At 39.3% G+C, this 25,186-nt stretch overlaps 1 protein-coding gene across 5 annotated transcripts in view; it reads left to right on the top strand.

Moving 5' to 3' along the window:
• gcgra (glucagon receptor a) overlaps window positions 1-25,186 on the top strand; it is a 71,129-nt gene that overhangs the window by 33,915 nt on the left and 12,028 nt on the right. For 2 of the 5 annotated variants that reach the window (XM_026946077.3, XM_053228391.1), the window contains exons 2-9: window positions 17,258-17,409; window positions 19,051-19,147; window positions 21,037-21,144; window positions 21,379-21,482; window positions 21,602-21,708; window positions 22,375-22,534; window positions 24,005-24,173; window positions 24,850-24,910. In XM_026946077.3, coding sequence (XP_026801878.1) covers window positions 17,359-17,409; window positions 19,051-19,147; window positions 21,037-21,144; window positions 21,379-21,482; window positions 21,602-21,708; window positions 22,375-22,534; window positions 24,005-24,173; window positions 24,850-24,910 — 857 coding nt within the window. In that variant the 5' untranslated portion in view covers window positions 17,258-17,358. Of the gene's footprint in view, window positions 1-5,466; window positions 9,744-14,144; window positions 14,172-14,201; window positions 17,113-17,257; window positions 17,410-19,050; window positions 19,148-21,036; window positions 21,145-21,378; window positions 21,483-21,601; window positions 21,709-22,374; window positions 22,535-24,004; window positions 24,174-24,849; window positions 24,911-25,186 lie in introns of those variants that run through there. The other 3 variants (XM_034298764.2, XM_026946078.3, XM_034298763.2) reach the window with 3 other exon arrangements.

Here is a 25,186-nt window from a genome sequence, read left to right as displayed (position 1 = left end):
ACTACCACTGCTTCATTTTGCCTGCATTCTTGACAGAAATGATAGAATATTGTAAATGCATAAATAGTTAGCTTGCAGTGAACAGACTTCTTTTTATATGGAATGCAAATAATCATCACGATCCGATGAGTATGCAAATTAGGAGGCTACATCTGGTGATGTTTGAGCATTAGCATCAGCAAATTTCCCCTGAAAAGCCCCAACAACACTGGCCTCACACTCTATTACAAAACATGCAAACATGACATGACTTCTGACAGCCACTCTGGGGGCACTAACTTTTGAGCACCTCCTGCCTGTGAACGTCGGATCACACAGCTGCGTGGATATTTAGCGAGGTTGCTCCATGCAATGAAACTAAACAGCTGTGGTTTGTTTTGCAGTTGGCTCTGGTTTTGTGAGTTGCACTGCAGGAGATATTTATTCACGCTAAGACAATACATTCCGTCTCTGTCCCTGTCGCTCTTTAGCTCACTTGCTTGCTCACTGTCACATAAACACATTGACTCGTGTAATTAATCCACGTTAGACTCACCATTCATAATTTACTTTTAAGAAGAGTGAGAATTTAATGAGATTAATGGAAAGATCAACATGAATGTTGATAAACGAATATGAACTGAGCAAACCTCAGACGGCTTAGCTGGCACAAGAGAGCAGACATGGAAACAGTGGATGAATAATCACGCATTTGTTTTTAAAGTGCATGCCGTTCCTTCGGTATGTTAACAACCATGGAATACAGCTTGTAAAATTATGTTCAAGCAACTGGGAAACATAGTGTAGTATAAAAGGATATTGACTGTTTGGCGTTGTATGTATGTTTAACTATGTTAAAAATGCTAACAGTGTTAACAGTGTGAGGTGTACCCAGGTAATGTGTAATGAGTAAGATTAGGTCCTCCCTGCAATCCCTGAAGGCTTTGCTTCTTGTGTAATAGTGAGTCAGTGGAGCAGAGGGACAAACTAGGGGCTAACACTCTAACACGCGAACAGGATTACAGGCTAGCAGCAACTCTAATTTGTGATGTTGAAAAGCACTGACAAAGAGGAAGCCCCAGGAGACACCAAAACAGCACACTATATGAAGATACACTGTCATTAGTGTGTCATCCTGAGTGGTGCATGGAACAATAAACATCTAGCAGTCATGCACAAATTGACAGCTTTTACATACAAGCAAAATCCTTCTAGCATGTTATTTAGTAAGTCTGTTTACTCGGCGGCCATCTTGGGGACACTCCTGAGACCAATATATTGTGTACTTGAATGAGACAAGATCCATTAACTAGAGACAAATCAAGATGATGTTTTAGACATTGAGAATAGAAATTGCTAATTTCCAACAAAAATGACATCAGTAATGTCTAGCAAATATCCATAACTAAGGGAGTATATGTGTATAACATGTCCTATATCTGCATATTAGTGTAAGAGTCTCATAGGCAAGGCATTTCAAGTACACATACTGTCTCTGATACAAGCAGGTCTGCTTCTGAACCTTTTGAGGTGCTAAGCCACATCGTACTACACTTTATGAAGCAGCTGCTTTTTAGCTATTTATAGCTACATACAAGTCACAGAGACGAATCAGACATTACCGGTGTTTAAGTAATGTCAACATTTTAAGCTTTGCAGTATTTGCACAATATGTTGCAGTGAGTGCTGCTTTACACTGCTGTGAAAGCTATGACAGAATTTCAGTAGAGTTCTGTATTTTATGCTGTAATGGATTCTGTCATTATGGCTTTTTACATCAGATGTAAAGCAGGTTGCCAGCTTGACCTTATTATCCTGACAGTGAATTTATTTCATTCCAAGATGTCAGCTTACTTTATAGTGTGAGATAGTTACCACTGCAACAAATCAGTTGCGTCATACACTCACACTCCTCGCCTCTTATATTTATATCTTAATGTTTTTTTTTCTTTCAGCTCTTCACAGTCCTCATATATACTAATGAAGGTGAACATTGACAGTCCTGTCGAATGCTGTCAAACTCTTTCTTCAGGATGTTCTTTAACAACAATGACTTTTCCAGAAACGTTTTTACTTTCTAAATGTGGGAAATAATTAGCCAGATGTTATGGGTTACTCAATCGATCCTGGATGTTCAGTCATCCATTTTGTCTTTGTCTCAGTCTGAGCCTCAATCAGCCAGGTGGAAAAAATAAGAACACTGTTTATGAACAAGTTCATTTAACAACCCAAGAAAGTACCTTCGAACACTTGGGTGATTATATGGAAACAAAGAGAGGGTCTGCCCTTGAACTTCAGCTCTCCCACTCAGAAATTCAGCTAGGCTTAATGATCCAGCCACGTTTCTTTAAAAAAAAAAAAAAAAAAAAAAAAAAAAAAACACTGCCAATTGTCTCAACTCTCCGCATAGCCATGAGTGGCATGAAATGACCCAAAATAGCTGCCAGGTCTAGTTTTAGCTCTTTATGTAACTTGATTTGGCAGCCCAATGCTGAAATTTATCATTTATTATGTATCATTCACACCCTCATTTTCTCACCAGGATAATCTTTATTAATCTTTATTAATCTGCATTAAAGTGCTGGTACGTAAAGCTCCATATACCTATAGTGTGGTTAAAAGGTCGTCAGTAAGACGAGCCACTTCTTAAGCAGCTCTTTGTTCACTTTGGATTGATTGATACACACTCAGACACACGTCTGATCTCAAGGGAACACTTTCGGCAGATTGCGTGTTGTTATACTGCAGTCATGAAGTATCTCGCACTAGGAATCCTTTCTGACTTTCTGTCTGTTAGGCTTTTCATTTCCTTATCTAGTCATTCACAGCACGCACCCTGAAAAGGCTCACGTCCATTCGATTTCCAAGTCAATTAGGGTCGTGTCTCTCAGCACCTTGAACACGCTAAGTGTTTTCTAAGTTTTAGCCAATTGTTCTCACTAAAATCTTGTTTTAACCTCATCTTTTTGAAAATGCGTTGTTTTCGCCTTGTGGTTTGAACTAGGGAATTGGCGATATTCGAAAACTTGATTCGATAACTGCCATGCTGTGACTGGCTTCCGATTGTCACATGATACCTGCTTCAACTCAAACCCAAAATTGAGAATATGCGACTTTCACCATCAGATCCATGGGCTCCAGTTTTGTGGATGCTCTGGAGCTTGAGCACATCCAGTATTTCAGATACAACGAGAAATTGTATATTCACATGCTGAGCGCTATGCTTTGGTAAGAATGACACCTAGACACTTTAAACACAGTTGCGGTCTTCTATACTACTCATCCACACATGCACTGATGCAATGTGTCAATGTCCCAATGTCATTCATTTTCAGCTGGAGATTTAGATCTTTTTCAGTTTTTTTTTTCTGGAATCTGGGTCATTTTCTCTAAGAGGTCTGTACATTTAGTGAAGCCTGAAAGCTGTTTTTCAGCCCAGCAGAGGTCCAAACAACCGATCCCTGGTCCTCTTGAAAGTGGTGGTCAGAGGTTTGCTTTTTGGTGTGGTCCACATCGGGTGTGGAAGATATACGCTCTCAGTGCCACATGTCGAGCAACGTGATTAGTTCAACTTAGGTCACGTTACTTCCACTATTAAGTTTCAAAATACCGGGGAAGATTTTATGGCCATCGGAAGAGACGGAATGCCTTACTGATATGTAAAACTAGGACTGGAGGACTGTCATTACCTCACTTTTGTGGTGCGAGTGCTTGCAGTGAGAACATTGTGAAAATGCACGTCTCCTGCCAGTCAGCATGACTAAAAATAATGGCTAAAAGGACGACTCCTCATTTGCAGGTATTTCTGCATGATGACATGCTGTTCATCCAAAAAGCACTGTTCTTTGCTGCTTTCGTGTTGGTACCAAAGAGAAATAATACAAAGAAACCATCAAATGGATGACCCAATTGCCTAAGACTTTGCAAGCCTCCATGCACAAAAGTGATGGCTTCCTGTTTCAGAAGGAAATACATCAACATATGGAATCAAATCACGAGCCATTTAATGGGAACTTTGGCTGTGGCCCAAACCACATTCTAGCATACTACATAGTATGGTAAAATAATTCCCCTAATGTAACAGGTAATCTATGGCAGTGTACAATTTTGACACACCATACTATTTAATGAGGGGTGTGTGGTTTGGGACAGGAGGCGAAGTGACCGTTTCAGATACTAATCGCAGCTTCTGAAACAGCCAGTAATACAGACTTGTTGTGCTGATTACCAAATAGAGATCCTTTCAAATCACATACACTGACTCTCTTTACAATGATCAGCTTGTGCATTCTCTAGCTACAGATTAAACTGTAATGATACTCATTATACCAACATGGGGAACCATAATAAACTCAAATCCACTGTTTGAAGTCCTATGTACTGTTTTTTTCATTGAAATTGCAGGAAAAACAATTTTCTTACATTTGACATAAGGCTATGGATTGGACGTAAGGGTGCTCAGGTTGCACTTGGCCATCTAGAGACAACGTTCTAGGTAATTCTATGTAGAATGAATTCTAGGTAATGAGAAGAGCTTTTAAAACTGTCCTTTATGTACAACAGAAATGTTTAGTTGAAATTACAGGGATGTCCAATAAGGCATTTCAATAAGCCAGTGATTGATTTGTATGAATTCATGTGCCATGAACCGCCAAAGTGCTCTCAAGGCTCTGCCAAAGTGCTCTCAAGGCTCTGCCAAAGTGCTCTCAAGGCTCCGCCAAAGGTTCTCTAAGTGTCCATTTTAATTGCACCGCATGTACAGTTTGGAATCCTGCTCAGGGACAAAAGTGGGTAGCAAACAGCGTATGACAATGTATGACTTTCCACAGAACTGTCCATCAGAAGCTGGGCATAACTCAAGATCTGTGAGTGTTATATTCTGTGAATATTATTTTCTGTTTTTATCATGTATTGATGTTTCAGAATGCAGAGCATTAGCAGAGTCCTGCACACTGTAGTGTTTTCTGTGTGCTAATACATCTTCTGTGTGCTAATACATCTATAGGCCAATTTCCTAAATCCATTTTTATAGTTTAAAAACTGCAAAATTTTTCTTTTCTTCAGTGCAGGTGTGCAGACACTGAGGAGGGCGGGGCAGGTGAAGGTATCTAGTTAAAGACCAACATGGAGACTTTGCCATAAATTATGAGTTACATAAAGGCACCATCCAGTAACGTGGAGGTGGTGTGTGCTTTAGTTTTCAATAACCCTATTTAGACGAGATTATATTCTCTGCAATTACATGTTTACATGACAATCACTTGAACATAGGATGAGCATCACAAATGACCATATGTTATTTTACACTCACTAACCACATAGGAACACCTGCTCATTCCTGCAATTATCGAATTAACCAATCACGTGGCAGCAGCGCAGTGCAGAAAATCATAAATATACAGGTCAAGAACTTCAGTTAATGTTCACATCAAACATCAGAATGGGGAAAATTCTGCAAATTTTGCAAAGTGAGCGGTGGTTCTTGGGGGGGGGGAAACGCCTTGCTAATAAGAGAGGTCAGAGAAGAATGGCCTAGAAGGATATGATAACTTAAATAACCACTTTTTACAACCATGGTGAGCAGAAAAGCATCTCGGAATACACAGAACCTTGAGGTGAATGGAGTGAGGATCATTTTTTTGATTATGAAAACATTTTTCAACTGATTTTTGTAGATTTTTACATAATTGGGGGTCACACATTAAACAACTGGAGGTCACACATTACCCAGTTTGTTATATGCTGCTGAATTGAAACCCAACTCACGAAAATGTGATTTTTCCTCCCTTAAGATAGAGCTAGGCTCTTTAAAATGCCGGAGGTCCACCTCCAGTCCCGCTGTCTTCCTGATATTAAGCTGCAGGTTGTTTTCCCTGCACCACAAGACAAAGTCCCCCATCAATCCTCTGTACTCTGATTCATCCCCATTGTGTATGCACCCCACAATGCATACACATCAGACATCAGACAACTTCTGCAGGTGTTATGAGCCGGTATTGTTCTGGAAGTCCAATATGTATAGCGTGAAGAGGAAAGGCGATATAGGACACAGTGATAACAAAACAAACGTGAATGTACCACAGCTTGCAGCTGATGTTTGCTGAAGCGTGTTGACAGAGAAAAAAGGAGAGAACAAAAAGAAAAAGCATTTTATTTAGAACATACGGTTGTGGTACAGGCACTAAGCTCATGCCGCAACTCATTTAGTGTATCCTCCTGCAAATATCGACTTTCTCTGTTTCATGTCCCGGTTTTCACCGGCCATTGAAGAGAATTGCTGTCCGGCACACACTCGTAGACTGCATTCAGCGTCGGTATAAAAATTAACCATTTCTTGCACTCACTTTGACAGACTCAGAACTTTATCAGCAGGTGAGACTTTAGAGTCTGTGCTCCCCTCACACATCAATTTTCTGTGCCATCCGTTGACTCAAAAATCAATTGAACTACACACGCTCAGATTGTGAATTAAGGTTTTAATCAGGTTAAAAAATCAGAATCATGATGTGGGTGCACATATGAACTGGATGAAAATATGAACTTTATTTGCATCCAAATGTATTCATTGCTAATATCAAAAGTTACCTGGAATCCTAGCCTGGAATATCAGCTCACTTGTTAATTACTTGGCTATTGATGTTAATTAAAATTAAAATATCCAGCCAACATCAAATGCGTACTGTTGTAGATATATTATTAGGAAGCTAGCTAACTATAGCATAGTGCTGTGATTAGGTTAGCTAGCATAGACAATGTCAAATGTTTTATTATCTAAATAAAACCAGCATTTAAAGACACATACTGTACAGAGCTGTAAAACAGAGCTGTAAAAGAAAATGGATGGAGCGATGTCATATCAAGTTTGCAATTTGCTATACAAACTGAATTTCTTCTGTTTTGGGTTGTGCGTAGCGATACTGTAGATCAGTGTGGTCAGTGTTATTTTTACCCGGACACATGTGCGGAAAAACAAGACCCGATCACGAGTCTTTTACAATCCTTTTTTAACAGCCACCCAGTCCAGACACACATGAAGCTCATTTTCAGTGAGTATGGAAGAAGTGCGGAGGCTGAGCCTGAGTCAGATCACTAGCATCCTCATTTATTTCCGTAGTGTACAGAGCCGCCCGGCTGGCACGCTGGAACAGGGTGCTCAACATCTCTGAACTCTGTTTCACCCTCTTATCAGATCATGAGCTGCTACAGCAGTGAGGTCAGCACAACGATCACGTTATCAGCCTCAGGGATGGAATCACGCCATTGTGCTCTTTCAAGATTAAGCTACAGGTTCAGATGTGAAGGGTTTGATCCAACTATTTTGAAGTTTATGCATAATTTTAAGTCAGTGCTTTCAATCCGGTGTAATAAATGAACTAGATGTGTGACACAATATCTAGTAGACAAATGAAGTGCTGAACCACAAGTTTAGATTTGTGAGCCATGGTCAGGCCTACGCATGTCATGTTCCCAAACATTATGTTGCTCATACCAGACATTCCTTAAACGCTCTGTCCGGTGAAGCAAGCATGGGATCGAGCTTGTATTCTTCATCCGGATAGTAGCTAAACAACTCAAGTAAGGGTCACTCAGGGCAGGACTATATAAATGAATGTTATTCATACATGGGTAATTGTGAACAGCCTTTCTATTGCAGTGGCACATTGTGCAGCTCAAGGCAAAGAGCTTTGTTTTCCCCTCTGGGTTCATTTACTGTCCATCGCTATGAAAGAAAAGAGAGCCCTTGAATGAATGTAGTCAATAACCATCGTTCCACACTTATGGCTTAGTTAAAGCACTCGTCAGTGCTCATCACTGCTTTGTTCTTTTCAGGGACATAATTATTGCGTCCTGTAATTACATTCGACCAGCGCTAGAGTTGGATTTCATACAGAAAAAAAACAGCTGAAATTTGGAACTAGGTTCGGATGTTGAGGTTTATCAGTACGTCAAGTTCCAGACTCTGCTATGAGTCACATTGGACTAAGCGTTTGCCAAGAACACAGTTGGCTAATTTCCCACTGGTAGCAAAGCATGGTGGCTTGTGTCTCTATAAACGGCATACCAGGTTTATCAGCAACATGGTGTTACATTACAAAAGGAATCAAGTCGTGAGCTTACTTCTCAAATTCCAACCTGTATGGAAGGATTGCAGTGTTAATAGCCAGCTTGGTATTCCCCCTTTTTTGTGTAAATGAACCAGTGGTAGTGGACAAAGTAGTGTTGAAGTGTATAAACCCCTCATTGCAAACTCAAGGCATTTTTAAGAGTTCAGTGATAGAAAAAACGCAGGTGCTATTCAACATTGGGTCATCCTTCACCATATTCTCGAGAAGTACGTGAGTACATGTGTGGCATGCAGAAAGAGACCGGATGTAAATCATATGCTATGGCCTTTACAGCCACTAGATCTCAACCCAGTTGAACACCTATCAGAGATTCTGGAGCGACGCATTAGACAGCACCCTTCACCACCACCATCATCAAAACATCAACTGAGGGAATAACTTTAGGAAGAAAGGTATACACTACCCCCATTACATTTCCAGGGACTTGTAGAACCGATGATAAGGTTGGCAAGCTGGTCCAGAGTCTAGAGGCGTAGACGGAAAATGCCCAGTCACCCTTAAGCATCCTCAAGTACTGTTGTACAATCAAAGGTGATAGATAGAGGGATCCATTAACAGCTTTGAAAACAAATAAGAGCACTTTAAGCTGAACTGGGAGCCGATGAAGTGAAGCGAAGACTGGTGTAATGTACTCGCTCTTGTGTCTGTGAGCAACCTGGCAGCAGCACTCTGCAATAATAACACAGACTGAATGATCCTAATTTATAGCCAGTTGCAGTAATGAACATGAGATGCCATGAATGCATGAATGATTTTCTCTGAGTCGTTGAAGGAGAGAAAAGGTTTGAGCTTGGCAATCATTGTAATGTGGTGAAAAAATGTAGTCTTGATTTGTTTGTCAAATTTACTAACCATATTTACCAGGAAAGTAAATGGTTCTTAGGGCCAGTTTCTAGTCGGACACAGTAAGTTGTGGAGATCTCACCTAACTCTGTGAGGTGAGGTAAGCTACTCATACAAAGTGCTATTTGTGTGCGAGCCTGCAAGCAAATGCACTGCCCTTTTCAAAAGGAGCTCAGTGAACCTTTTGCTCTCTCCTGCTCCTCTGATTAAATCAAAAAGCTACTGCACACCCTGTGATGAGCTTGTTTAAGCAATTATTGATCCAGATTGGATTAAATAGGCTCTGCATTAGCAGGGGCTGTGTAGCGACACTGACGGCGCAGACGAGGGTTTCTCTCTCCCTCTCTCTCTCTCTCTCTCTCTCTCTCTCTTTCTGCGGTGGAGCCTCATGTATACACATCATGTTGTGATGACCACTGGCCCATAGAGAATCCCAGAATATGTTAAGTCAAGGCCTCAGGTGCTGCAGATGTCTGAAAGGATGAAGCACTGGCTCCGATAGTGAGACATGGAGCTGATGATTTCATTTAGCTGAATGATGTAGAGGCTTACATTATTATTCCAATCTCTTACTATCTCTGGCTTACTCAGTTGAATAGTAATCGGCAATCATTTGCAAGTTTTATGTGGACATGGTGCTAATACCTGATAAATATTTTGCATAAAATGTTTTATCTCCACAGAATCTCCATAAACAACATCATGCCAGTAATTTTTACAGACTGCACTCACAGGTGTTTGGAAACATTATGACATATCTGAACTTCCTAGAACGACCGGTAAAAATAACCACAGGTAATACACCCACTTCTAAATTGACATGTTGGTAAAGATTGTGTTATATTCTGTGGCTCCAGACTCCAGGAAGCGCTCACTCTTTTCTGTTGCCTGCCTGTGAAACAGTAAAATAGAGCACTAAAATATAAACGTTTAAAAGGACGTATCAGAGAATCGTGGCTTCCGGGGATTTTAGTTAAGTTATTGATTTCCTAGCACAGGTTTAGAACCTCATACATGTTATGGTCATGTGACCTATTAATGTTCAAGCGTCCTACAGCAAGTGATTAAGTATTAAAATGAGATATATGTGGTACACATGTAATTTTTAGTATGACGATATGTATGCATCATGAACACACCCACATCTCTGTGATTTCTACAGCGAAATCGTTCATAATGTACTACATATTACACATGTCCGTAAATCTTATCCTGTCTCAATAGCACTGAAGACTGACCCACTCATTTGTGGTCTGCACATAGATCCTGTACTTCTCTGTTACAGTAAGACCCTCCCACTCTTGACCTGCTGTATGTTTTGTTGTGGTTGTGAATGAACTGGCCTGGACAGACTCAAGAGCACTGTTTTGGGGTTAAAGATTGACCTTGTTCTGTCTGCTTTGGGAAGATCTTCACTCCCAATGGTTAACCTGATTAAGCCGTGTTAGCAAGCTGGTGTAAGGCAGAGTTTCAGTTTGAGAGTGTGTGTTTGTGTGTGTGTCTGTGTATGTGTGTGTGTGAGAGACAGAGAGAGAGACACCAGAACGACTTCAGCTATGTGCTTCAGTGGCTTTGAGCAAAACAAACCAGTGGAAGCACTGAATACTTAATCATTAAAAAATGAACAGGCATCTGCAGCTGACTATTGCTTATCACAGGATGGATGGATGCTCGCTTTTACCAAAGTCAGCATCAGTATATGAGATGTGACCCAGTTTAGTATGCGGTCTAGGTGGAGGAAGTTCTCTGATTGTCTGTGATGAACTTTCCATGTCCTAGCAAGATGCACGTCCTGCCTCAAGTATGAGTCAACCATCATGATACTTCAGATGCTTCTTCTTATAAGGCTTCTAAAAATCACTGTGGAAAAAACACACGATTTATGAGTAATTCGTGTATTTTCACTCAGTTCTTAATCCATCCAACCACCTCAGAATGATAAATATCATGCTTTCAGATACTGTAGTCAAGGGTGTCAGACTCGTTCTGTAACATTACAATTAGTCCAATGTGTATATAGATTTTTTAAAAATCTGGTTAGTTGCAGGCTTGAGACAATTGACAATAGTATTGTGATAGTTGCTAAGCTATTGCGATGGCTCTTGAGTATGATTATTATCTGTCGGAAAATGTTTAAGATCAACAAAATAAATTGTGTATCTAATAATATGTTTCCTTCTCGCCTACGTTGTAGTCCTATACGAACCTTAATAGCCTGTTGTCTGACTTCGGAGCAGAGCAACACAACACAACACAACATCTTTCTCACTTTTTTTATTCAAACAGATAAAACTGTGAATGTCTTCGCTTGCAAATTGGGGGCATAATTTTTGAAAATGTTGTTTGGTGGCTACTTAGAGCACATGCACACTTAAATTTTATAATGAGCTTAGTTACAGCTAATAGCTGATTATGTTTATTTACATCATAATTTCAGTTTTGCTTGTTGATGCAAGCAACTAGCACCTACAGCTGACTTGTAAACAGCATCCAGTATGTTTATTGTGCTGCAATGGCGTAACATGTACACAACACACGTTACATATTTCTGGCCACGTCCCTTTCTTTTTCTCCGAGTCAGCGTCCTCCAAAGCCACAAGTGATACTATCATCCATCGGGGGCACAATAGTTCCATCGTACATTACACACAATTTCACAAGCCTGTTTAGAGGACCAATAACACATCACAATTCCTCTGACATGTTCATTTATTTACATTGTTCTGAATGGTTTATTTTTATTTTCTGAAGATAAATGAGATTACTGTGGATGGTGCCACATGAAGATGGCTTTGGACTTCAATTGATATGACCAGTTTTGCTATGATAGCTTTAGGACTGCAATTCCCACAAACAGTTTTGCACTCAAGTCTCCATCAGGGAGCATTTTGATAACTGAGAATAACTTAAAATAGACTTCATGTCAAAACTATAATGAATTTTCCTGGTTACACAGTTGCACTATTTGTCCATATAGTACACAGTTATAGAAGGGATTTATTTATAATCGCACTATTCGTTGTCACCCAGATGAGGATGGATTCCCTTTTGAGTCTGGTTCCTCTTAAGGTTTCTTCCTCATATTGTTTCAGGGAATTTTTCCTTGCCACCATCACCTTTGGCTTGCTTATTAGGGATAAATTCACACATTTACAATTTATATCCTGGATTTATATATTTCTGTAAAGCTGCTTTGTGACATTGTCCATTGGTAAAATAGCTATACAGTAAAACTGAATTGAATTGAATGCACAAATGCACAGACTGAACACATATTACCTGCAAAAGAGATAAACAGACTGATTCATTATCAAAAAATATTATCACATTTTCAAAATTAATGTTTTACCAGGTAGGATGGGGTGTAAGCGTTCACCCCAGCCCACAATATTTACAGTGGATATAAAAGGTTTACACACCCCTGTTAAAATGGCAGGTTTTTGTGATGTAAAAAAATAAAACCAAGATAAATCATATCAGAACTGTTTCCACCCTCAATATGAAATTACAATGTATAAAAATTAAGTGAAAAACAATCAGAAATATTTTAGGGTAAAATAGGAAAAATAAAAAAGTTACAATAACCTTGCTGTTCATGAGACAATTTTAATTTAGTACATGGATTCAAATTATGTTTGGGGGCCAAATTAACCTGTATTATCCCAATAATTATCACATGCAATTATCACACATGCCTGTTAATATCTAAATATGGAATGCCATTTTAGTCCAAATTAAATAAATCTGACAAAGATATAAATAATAAACTTAGTAAATGCAGCAATAAATATATAAATCAGGCACTATATTGTGAAATAATTCAACAAATAAATAATACTGAACTCATTATTATAAAATATTATTTCATGATATTTATTTTCACAGTGACATTTGCTATATTTAATTATTTAATTTGGACTAAAGTGGCATTCCATATTTAAAGAAATATTTTTTCCCCCCTAATCTCTGTTTATCTTACTGCATATACAAGTGATGCAGTAAGATTAAAACAGACAAAAAAAAGAGAGAAAAAAAAAAGAACGATTCGAAATTCATGTATGATGGAAGAAGTATAGGGGCAGTTGTTGAATTTTGGCAAAAATATTCTTCAGGCTGCCAAAGATATTTGTAAATTGTATCAAACCCTGTATCATTTGTCCTTTCAGAGACACCTTTCAGACGGAAGAATCTGTGGTTATGTTTTCAGTGTAGTTGTGTGGCTTTGATGGCGTATGGGTACCACAAAATCTCTGGAAATGTGTAAAATAACCAGAACTATTTTTTATTTTTAGTGTATGGCTCCAGTGTGCTCCTTTTATGGATAAAAGTCCATAAGATCAGCTTTATTAAGACTTTCTTGCTCATACCTTTACTCTTAGATTGTAACATTGTTTTAAATTTATATTGTATATTCAGACATTTTAAATGCTTGCTGTTTAAATGCTGTTTAAATGCTAGACCTCCATTACAAGTGAGTTTGGAGTCAGAAGGTTTTCTGTTGTTGTCTCAGTTCATTGAAATGTGTTTGAAATGCTTGTCAGCAATACACACCTACACTACAGTGGTGCATAAAGGTTAGTTTAATGCAATGTATTGCTCTTTCCCAAGCTGTATTTCCTGCTGTGGTTTCCTGGTTACTGTCTGGTTTTGTTTACATTAGACAGCACACGTCTGTATGCAGGGTTTTGCCTCGTATCTGATTTTTACCCTGGGTAATGTAGGCTTTACAATGATCTTAATCAGGTATGCTGGAGGAAATCGTGGCTTTCTGGTGGTGTTAGGGCTTGAGAACTAGGGCATGGTTACACAGTTTGCAAAAAAACACACACGGTAACGTTCTGCGGTGGTTACCGAAGGAGAAATTTTTGCTTGACTCATGGAGCTTTGAAGCGTGATTAAGATCAAGTACGTTTCAGCGCTGTCTACATGTGCTCTGAACCTAAGATCCTTTAAATAAATGTGGCCACCACACAAACCTCAGATAAGCTCCATAACAGCTAGCCTTGTTTTCTGTTATCTTTATTCGTTACGAGTGCTGGAAAAAAAGCAAAGCATGTTTGCAGTAATTTTAGCAGCTACACACAACCCTGCCCTGCCCAGAGACTGGAACAGAATGGAATTTGAAACGTTTTAGCTAAAAATGTTTCCATGGTAAAGGTGTTTTTTGCAGAAACGTTTCAGATTTCGTTCTGTTCTCCAACTTCAGAGGTTCTCCGACTGCAGGTGAGTGATCATCAGCTTTTGGGGCAAGCACACACACACACACACACACACACGTTTGTCATACCTTGTGAGGACATTCCATGGATATTACTAACTAACCTTAACCTTAACCTCAGCAACAAGGAAACCTTTTAGTTGTTTAAGTAAAAGCTGCAGTTTTTCTGTTAAAAAAAAAAAGATTTTTCGTCATGGGATCTAGCCAAATGTCCCCACAAAGTCCAAAATGTCTGAAATCCCTATCCTTATCCTTGTCTGAAATGCCTATCCCTGACCTGAGGCTCCATTTGGACACCACAGGACATTTGAATAAGGCACAACAAAGCTGTTTATACACTAATGGGGCTGGAAACCGCTATCATAGAGCCTGGGGCTACGCCTGACGCGCCTTAGAAAGGACGTTCTCATTATAAAATTAATTCTGGGTGGTTCGCTACTTTAGCCCACACCATGTATTTCATTTCCTCCATTTTTTTTTTCTTCTATCAGATCAGTTTGCTGAATAAAACTGGATTAAACGCTAGGTGTTCGGCTCAACTGATCTAATAAACAATGTAAAATCATTTTTAGAGACTAATTATGACTAGTTATGACAGAGATGATGCTCAAAATGATAAAAAATGTGACATCACACTGTATAATTGCTGCCATTTTGAGGACCAGACAGGGGACTGACTGGATCGACATTATTGCATCAGCGATTGCTTAATTCATTGCTTTCATTTATACTGATAATCGACTGTGTTAGTGCACCTCATTACATACAATAAATCTTCAACAAGCAGCAGTGCAGCAAAACTTTCCTATCATGCTGCCTCATAGCTATGTTAGCTAACTAGCCAAATTATGGGACAAATGAAAAGTTAACGTGAGCAAAACTTACTGTTATTGACTTCCTCTCCCTATAAGTTTTTTTTTTCTACTTCTGATTAAATCCCTCGACATTCTTTGCCCACCCTGAACAAGGAGATGAGTATTGTATGAGATAATATGCATATGTTTATCAGCAAAGTACAAATTTGGTATGTTTTCCGCTAGTTTAAACAGAATCGGCAGTTTGGAAAAAGTAAATAAGTGTTAGAGGGTGCGTCTCAATCAGCTCGCTAGCTCCCTAGGCGTGAATCAGCATATCGTGTACACTGGTTCGGGCGCCGGTATGGACCCTGGCTCACTACACATTGGGACACTGATGACTCAATTTCCAGCGACATGACTATGTACTCGCATTGTAAAACTTCACCACTGGCCTTTATGAATAACATGCAGGACTGATATCTTACTGACATTATATGTCATATATATTTGTTAGCTTAATTACACGTGTTTCTGTCATGGTACTTCAAGCAGGATCGTAGGCTAGCTAGTGGATTTTTTAAAATCAGTAAACACTTACAAGTCAGACTCCAACAAACCGTATATACAGTACTGTACAAAAGTCTTAGGCACATGCAAAGAAATGCTGTAGAGCAAAGATGCCTTCAAAAATAATGAAATTAAATGTTTCTACATTTAAAAAATACTATAAAGAGCAGTAAACAGTAATAAATGAAACAAAGTCAGTATTTAATGTGACGATCCTTCACTTTAAATAAAATAAAGCAGTATCTGAGGTGCAGTGTGTGCAGTTTTATAAGGAAATGAGCTGGAAGTGTTACTGAGCATCTTGCAGAAGCAGCCACAGTTCTTCTGGAGACTTTGACTGTCGACTCGCTTCTTATTTCTGCAGCGAAACCCAGCAGCCTTCATTATGTTTTTATCTGAAAAGTGTCTCTTATGTCATCTGCTGCTTTCTTTACTGACATACAAACAATTTTCTGTAACATTTCATTTTGTGCTGGAAAACTAATGTTTGGAATCTAAAATGTTTTTGTACTGAATCAATAACGTAGAAGTCATAAAATAAAAATCTATAACAAAGTTTGTATTAAAAATATAGGGTGTCTAAGACTTTTGCACAGTTCTGTAGAACATCAAATAAAGTTAAAAATCAATAACGTAAGTAATCATTTGAGAGCTAAAACAACGATAACAAGCTACTTACATTTGTAGATGAAGTGGGCTGAGAGTTCGTCTGTCATTTTTTTCAAGGTGAGAGGCTTCAGAAAATATGACATCATTTCCTGTAAGGGAACATAATCAGCATCGATGCGCCATGGTTTCTGCGGTGCATTGTGGGATTTTTTAGGGAGCGAACATTCCAGTGCACTGGAAGAATTTTGTGATTGAGACAGGCCTTAAAATGGCCGACTCCCTGATCAGTGCCCTGAATATTGAACTAGGGAGCTGATTGAGACGCACCCATAGTCTGTTTAATCAGCATTGTCAAAATATAGTTCATTCTCTTATGAAGTAAGATGAGTACAGTGATTGTAGCCATTTTTCAGCTTTAGTTACATTCACGTTGTGCAGCAAAGCCACAAAATATGACGAATACCCCTGAAATATCAGGTGGATCCACAGGCATGGGGATTTCTGAAACAACAGAGACGAAGATACACAATATGTTGCATTATTTATGTTAATGTTGAAATGTATGGGTGTTCCATAGATATGTCCAGTTGTCCTAATGCATCCTAATCTACAAACTAAAGTATGTTTGTAAAACAGTGTTTTCTCAGACACAAGATCATAAAGACACATTTAGAGCTGTATGTTACAGAATCATGTTCACAGCTGACTGTTATTTGGTCAGTCCTTAATCTAACAAGAATTGGATTTCCGCATTGTTAAAAATATATTTTATATGTTAGCCTTTCGATATTATTTAAAGTGGGTGTCTATTTTGTGTGTGTGCAACTGTGTGTGCAGCACTTTGGTTTAAATGTACTTTATAATACAGTAAACTTACTTTCTAAAGTTAAAAGGTTGATGAATACGAGAGAGTCAGGGAACTAACAGAAAAAAATGGATGAGCCTGAAAGGGGAAATGCCCTCCTTAGGTCAGGTATGCATTTACAGTTAATTTCACAAACCGATTTGTCTGTTATATTTCCATAAAATCTGTAAAAACCAACCCAAGTCAATTGGATGCTTGTTGCCGAACAGTGAACAGAGCACGAAGGTTATGCTGTGTGTGTGTTTGTGTTCAGTTTAGGCAGCGTGGTGACCCCTAAAGGACTCCTATGAGGTGATTCCCACCTCAGCCGCCCTCAGGCCCCCCACCTAACGTCAGCAGCAGCACGACTAAGGGATGTCACAGGCGTTTCTTCTGAGCCTGATCATTTTCTTCTCCTGCACCCAGGTCAGCTTACATCTCTCTCTCTCTCTCTCTCTCTCTCTCCATCTTTCATATTTCATTTTTTTTATTATCTAGCCTAGGCAGCCCTTCTGAGACCATCTTCTCATTGTCTAAGTGCTCCTGAATATCAACAACAGATTAAATTTACAAAGAAATAGAATGAATTATTAATAGGAGGAATAAAACACACACATGAATTGAACTGAATTAAATATAAGATTGTGAGCAAAGCTGATGGCCTGTGTTTTCCTGCCGAAGTGTTTAAAGTATGTGAGTAGCAGTCTAAACAGCGGCAGCTCTTTCTGCCTGGGTAATGGGATGAACAGTCGACACACAGTGGAGAGTTATTTACCAGCAAAACAATGTGATTATCCAGACCCATGCACTGCTTAAGAGAATGACAACAACGTGATAGAAATATGTGTTTTATTTCTAAGACAGAAGATGTACACAAAAAATCACCTGCCAGACACACAGTAGGCTTCAATGATGATAAACAAAATTAAAAGTTACAGCTTTACCTCTCTGTTACAAAGAGTTGACATTGGAGACCTTACAGAAAGCTTTGCTATTTCAATGATTAGAGGTTTTTCTTTGTGAAATAACAACACATATTTGAATCTGTTTATTATTAGACTTAGATTATGTGGAGCGTCTGCCATACAAGTTGGAAACGATAGAAACAATAATGTGTGATTTGGCTTGCAATCAGAGCTACTGTCAACATAATTAACACCTTCTGACCAGATCTTAGCTCGCAAGCTAATCATTCTGTAGTCGCGTCAAAGTTTTTCCAATTACTATGGCCAATACTTGTCACCTTGTACAAAATCATCCATAGGTATTGCACTATTTTGAAATATGTAGCTGTGTATGATATGTAGTTGCAAGGACATAACAGCATGTGCAGGATGACCAGCCAGGAGTCATTCAGCCAGAAGTGAGCCAGCGAGGAGTGAGCCAATCAGGAGAATGCCATTCAGGAGTGAGCCAGCGAGGAGTGAGCCAATCACGAGAATACCATTCAGGAGTGAGCCAGCTAGGAGTCAGCCAATCAGGAGAATGCCATTCAGGAGTGAGCCAGCTAGGAGTCAGCCAATCAGGAGAATGCCATTCAGGAGTGAGCCAGCTAGGAGTCAGCCAATCAGGAGTGAGCCAGGTAGCAGTGAGCCAGGTAGCAGTGAGCCATTCAGGAGAATGTCAGAGAAGAGTGAGCCAGCTGGGAGTGAGCCAATCAGCAGAATGCAAGACAAGAGTGAGCCAGCTAGGAGTGATCCAATCAGGAGAATGCCAGGAGTGATTTAGCTAGGAATGAGCCAATCAGCAGAATGCCAGACAAAAGTGGGCTGCTCAAGATGACAAGGGACTGAACATCTACCTGTATAAACTCAGTACTATTTAGTTGGTGGTATTGGCTTTTGAACTGAGGTTAAAACACAATGGCATATTGCTTGAAATTACTGAAATTACCGAATTTCATTTTATTTATTTATTTCATTTTATTTGCATAAAACACAAGTACATGGAGCTCCCACTACAGAAAACACTCTATAACTGCACAGTAAAACCATTAGGATAGAAACAGGTCCTACAGTGCTCAGTTTCATTTTAATCCGTGAGTTGTCGTCACTGCTTATCTCACAGGTGTCCTCTGCCTTGTCCATGAAACTTTTAATGAGAGAGTGGATGAATTACGAAGATGAGTGTCTCAGGAATAACAGCAGAGAACCACCAGCCACAGGTGAGCTTTTTTTTCAGTCTTTTCTTTCAGAGCTGTGCTTTAGTGCTGGCCTGATCAAAGGCCTATTAACCTTGTTTGAAGTACACATTACCCACCAGGCTTTTGTACCACTATGAAAGCACCCTCTGATTAGAGATCAGACTTTTATTTAAGACCAGATTATTTCTTTAGAGGCTCTTCGATATAGGCAAGTCCATAGCCCATACAGTTAAAATACACAGTACAGTGGGGTCCAAAATGTGACCACATTGAAAATCTGGGATTTTTTTTTCAGAAGGTTTTAGAATTTTGACATATTTAAAAGAAAGAAAGTAAATGTTCAATATCTTGAATATTTCATATTCAAGATTCTGCACTATTTCTAGGTTCCTATTTAAATGTAAGCAAATTTGTGTTATTGACCATGTTAACTGCTTTGCACAAAAGGTCAAGTTTTCCTTGAGTCTTATCCATTCCAATAAGGCATGTGTTCAGACGATACTCCAGTGGATTTGATATAACATAAATCATAAGGTTTTACAAACTAGTGGAGTCCATGCCAGCTCAAATGCACTGTCATTTAGCAAAAGGGGGAACTCAGTAATTCATGTAAATATCAGGTTACTGCTGATAATATAATTAAATTATATCTAAATTAAATTAAAAAAGAAGCATTTTCACTAGTGATCTCAGATTTTTGTACCTCACTGTTGATTCTTAGAAAAAAGATACTGATACTGGGGACATCATGTACTGAGATGTTTAATATGCAAAACACTTTGGTTGTAATACTAGGAGAATACTTGGGATGTGTCAGTACCGATACTGGTATCGAGGACTGGTCTGATACCATGCTCATTTAATTTCAACATCTGATACCAGGTGGTACTATGTGAAGTAAGCATGGTGTTCGTTGTCGCAGTAATGAACAGACGACACAAAATGACAGCAATATGAACGTATTTCAATTTATAAAGGAGTTCTGGATATAATATTTGTAATATTTTAGTGCTATTGTACTAATATCATAAAAATAAAGGCTTAGTTGTTATCTTTATGTTTTTGTCTTAGTACATCTGATACATTTCTTATCTCATAAAAGAATGAGGTACAAAGAAAAGCTGTCAAAGGAGTGGGAGGAGATGATATTTGCATTTACACATCCCATAGCTGCTTAAAGAAGCACAAAGGATTTGGTTGTCTACTGGTAAAGCCTATCCTTATGGCAGTGCAGACTGAAAAGACATCACTTATTGAAGAGAGGGGTCTTTATTTTGCATTTGAAGACAGAAAGGGACTGAACTGTTGGAACAGCTAGGGCAAGTTATTCCCACCACTCTGGAATCCTAACAGAAAAGAGTCTCTTGATGCATGTCTTCCTTCTGTCTTAAAGGCTGGCTGGTCAAGCCGAACGATAGTTGATGCTTGAGTTACTTGAGTTACTTTGAGAATTTGACCATTACCATGGCTTTGTAGTGTGTTATTACATTTTGCCAGTGATACAGCAGTAGAATCACTTGGGTGAACTTTAAAAGATTGTTTTAAAGTTGGGCAGCTGCATTCTGGATTAGTTCCAAGGATGTAATAGCATGTGCAGAATGAGTGAGCCAATCAGGGTTGAGCCAAACAGGAGTCACCCAGCCAGGAATCAGCCAACCAGGGTTGAGCCAAACAGGAGTCCCCCAGCCAGGAGTGAGCCAATCTGGAGCAAGAGAGTCAGATGTAAGCCAGTCAGCCAGCTAGGAGCTAGCCAATACTGCACCCACCAGCCAGGAATGGGTTGCAGTACTCGAGTCTTAATACAGTATGACAAGGGACTGAACCTGTATAGACTGAGTATGGTATAGAGGTTTGGTGATGACCATCCTTCATCCATGACTCCTCTGATTATACATGGCTCTGTTATGCAGGTCTTGTGTGTAACAGGACGTTCGATAAATATGCCTGCTGGCCAGATGGTTTGCCCAACACCACAGTGAGCGTCCCCTGCCCCAAGTACCTGCCCTGGCACGCAAAAGGTGAGACTCCACACACACAGCAGCAGGGATAATGGTGAAAATTCTTTTGTATGCTTCTTACCACAATACTATGGGAGAGTCAAGATCATGCACACAGTAAAGAACTGTTTTAAAATAGCATTGTAGTAAACCTGCCAGAAACACAGTCCAAACAGGGCATTACATTTCCTGCAACCAGCATCATGACAACAACCAGTCACAGTGAGTGTGTGTATGACTCTTTGTGTATTCTAGTCCAACATGGCCTGGTTTATCTGGAGTGCAGTGCCGATGGCCAGTGGGCCAAGCAGAAGAACGCAAGTGAGTGTGAAACAAATGATCTGGCCCAGACTGACACGGTACGTCTAAAAATGCTTGACTGGTACAGCTGTAATAGTGAAACCACAGCATCGTTGTGCTTATGGACAAACTAGAAAAAATGATGTATGTGTGGGTATCTCTGCTTCTATGCTTACAGCAATACTATGTCAAGATCCTCAGTAAATTCAGGATCATATACACCGTTGGTTATTCCCTGTCACTGGGAGCGCTGGTACTGGCACTCGGTATCCTGGTGGCCTTCAGGTAAGTCACACCATTGGATTATTAGTGCGTGGGGAGCCATACAGGTCCTACAGCCAACTCCATCTAGTGTATAAAGATAAATTAAATGGACATATAAACTACTCTGTGGTATTCTCCAAGCATCAATAGAGGAGGCCCACTCTTATTGTCTTTGTACATGCCCTCACTTGACTTTATAACCTGTAATCATGGAATCACAGGTGATAAGGTCAAAGATGATACCAAATTATGCACATTAGCTGCTGCAGATGGTTCTCATGCTCCAGAATGACTAAAAAAGCATAATTTTATGAACATTCATTCATTCATTCATTTTTTAATTGGTCCAAATCTCCAGAAAACATGGCAGTTCTGCAGCACTACAGCTCTGTCCTTTGGCTCAGTTTGTGCCTTGCGGCTCAGTTTAGCAGCTGCAACCCAAAACACATGGCATTTTTTTGGTCACTTCCTGCAGTCGAGCTGATTCAGAGTCAAATCTCTTTCTCAGTGTAATCGAACCAAGCTTGAGTTCACTTCGAAGGTGCACAACCATGTGTGATTGTTGTGTTCTCACCTGCCTAAGCAGCCCACGAATGGGTCAAAATGCACCAGGGTTCAATTCAGGTGGACAATATAATGCATACTGGTGTTCAGTAGGACATTATCCATGTGCTGTGATATTTTCAGGAAGCTGCACTGCATGAGGAACAACATTCACATGAACCTGTTTGCCTCCTTCATCCTGCGGGCTGCCGCCATTTTCATCAAAGACGCCTTGTTGGAGAGACCCATCATCAACCCGGGCACCACCACGGACCTCGAGATGGAGCTCTTCGTCAAGAACGAAGTCAGAACCCACCATATTTCTTTCCAGTACATTTTAGAATTGTCCTTTCCCATTGTAATTCAGGAGGACACCGAGTTTCATGCTTCACCTGTCTTAGCAAACCTAAAAAAAAGCATTTGCAAAACCAAATTTCATACGGTTAAATTTCTGTTATTATATAATCCTGTGAGTTTAAAAGTTCAGACCATCTAAGGAATAAAAATAAATGGAAACATTACTGCTCACACATGTATAGAGCGTGAGGGCTAGGGCTGCTTAATCCCTATTTCTACACACTGCATGTCCCCTGCGTGTCCCCTGATAGCCATTTCCTACAATCATTCCAGCAGCTTAACACATTAAATTTGTGGCAATTTGCTTGTCTTGGCCTGAGGGAGGAATCATATAATTGGGATAATTGGCTTTAATTGGTAGTCACAATGTTAAAAAATGAATCAGGGCAATGCTGTCAAACGGAAATTTTGTTTATATGCAGTATGTGACTAAACAGCATGGGAAATAAGATAGAGTTTTGTTTTGTTTTTTTCATTATTATAGGCAAATACATTTTCTTCATCTTCATTACATTGCCTTCAGAGACACCATTTCTCATGTTGTCCTACCTAATGTGTATACATATGGGTGGAATTTTTATAGTGGTGCTTTTTGTTACACTGTTTGATTTTCAGCGTGATTTTGCTATTGCAGACAAAAATAAGAAATCGTGAAAGAATTCTTTGGTCTTGACTTGAGATTTGAGGTCTTAGAACATATAATATGACATGCTCACCAGTGGGCAAATTATTGCCATGGTGACCAAAGATAGTCAACGACAAGTTTTGTGAGAAATTTCTTACAAAGCTTATATAAAAGCCACCAATAGAAGGATGGCACTGAATAACGCCGAACACACAGGACAGCTACAAGTACAGTAGTGGCAATGATGAAACTAAATGACACGCTAATTGACAGAAAAAAATGTCCTTATTACCTCAAGCTCACTTTGAAGAGTGGTTGTGTTTATGCGAGCCTGTTTTCTGTATGAGCGAATCTACTGATCACGTTCACTGATGATGTAAGCGGAACGTTAGGTCAATCTCAAGAGGATCTTCATTGAGTAATCTGATATGGAGAACACACATCATCACACAGTCTCTTATAGAATTAGTGAGACTGGTAATAATAATAATACTAATAAAAATAATAATACTTTCTTAAAGAAGTCAAAAATATTGTTATTTCTCGCCGTTTTCTTCATAATACAAGTTTCTTTTTCATTCCCGACCTTGACAATTCCCTTAATATGTTCCTGCATTACTCCTTTAAGTCACTAGAAACACAACATTTATCCGTAACAAGAGAAGGTTAAAGAGATATTAATCTTTTCTTAGTAGAATCAGACTTTTTTGGTCATTTTGAAACAAAACCACGACTTGACATTATTGTACTTTGAAAACAGTGTTATGTAGTTTAACCTCCTGTGTTGTGCAGGTTTTACAGCCGGATGTGGGCTGCAGGATTGCTGTAGTGATGATGCAGTACAGTATCATAGCGAACAGCCACTGGCTGCTGGTGGAGGGGATATACCTGCACAACCTGCTGGCGGTCACGGTGCTGACTGAGGGGAACCACTTCAGCATCTACCTGTGCATCGGCTGGGGTGAGGCCTTCACTAACCTAGCCTGGAAACCTTCACAGCAACCGAGGCTTTGACACATGAACGGATCCTGAATGTAGAAATATTTCTATTCCTAACATATCTGTATGAACCATGCTCCAAATAAATCTCTATTCAGATTTTAAACCCAAATGAGTAGAGATTTATGCCCCCCAAAAGAGATGAGAAATGGCAGCAGTGTCAGCATGGTGTGTGAATTCTGGCTCTGACAGTTCCTCAACCTCAGCTGCATCACTCCGGGTCATAATGGATCTCAACTAGAGATATGTGTGGGACTGGTTTTTAAATCTTGCTCACACAGTTATTACATTTGTTTGTACCTGTCTGAGATATTTGCTAATGAATTTTGGTTCTATTTCCCAAAATTTACACAAACTAGTTGCACTTTTTCATTACACCCACGTGAAAGTAAAACCTCCCGCTTGTGCGACTTTTTTTCCCAATTCCCAGATTTCATGTGAAACCAAGCTGACATGAAGAAAACCCTACATCTGTTCCATCTGAATTATGTATTCATATTCAGTTACACCCCTAGTGTACATTTTTAATAATTCGTATGTAATCAGTCTGCCCAGATATAATGGTAATATTTCTTTGCTTTAAGAGTTGATTTCTTTAAATAATATTTGTGTTGTGTGTTGTTTTCTCTTTCCAACAGGAGCTCCACTGATCTTTGTTCTGCCGTGGATCATTGTGAAATATATCTATGAGAACGAGAAGTAAGTTTTTAATACATATTCGAAACATAAAGGGTCAATTAAATATATCTTCTCAATTTCTAAAATTTCCATTTCGAATTTTCTAAATTTCTAAAAATTTCCAGCCATATAGAAGCTCAGACGTGCACACCCACTCTAAAATCTACCACAATCTCACACGTGAAACAACACAAACACAAAAGTGTGCATTAAGGATACAATAACTAACTCACCGTAGCTACTGCGAGTTAGCTAATGGACCTGTATGGTGGATGCTCACGTAAACAGATTAAATAA

Source organism: Pangasianodon hypophthalmus, chromosome 23 (assembly GCF_027358585.1).
Source record: "Pangasianodon hypophthalmus isolate fPanHyp1 chromosome 23, fPanHyp1.pri, whole genome shotgun sequence".
NCBI classification, from domain to species: Eukaryota; Metazoa; Chordata; class Actinopteri; order Siluriformes; family Pangasiidae; genus Pangasianodon; species Pangasianodon hypophthalmus.
This window is presented reverse-complemented; position numbering and strand designations above follow the sequence as displayed.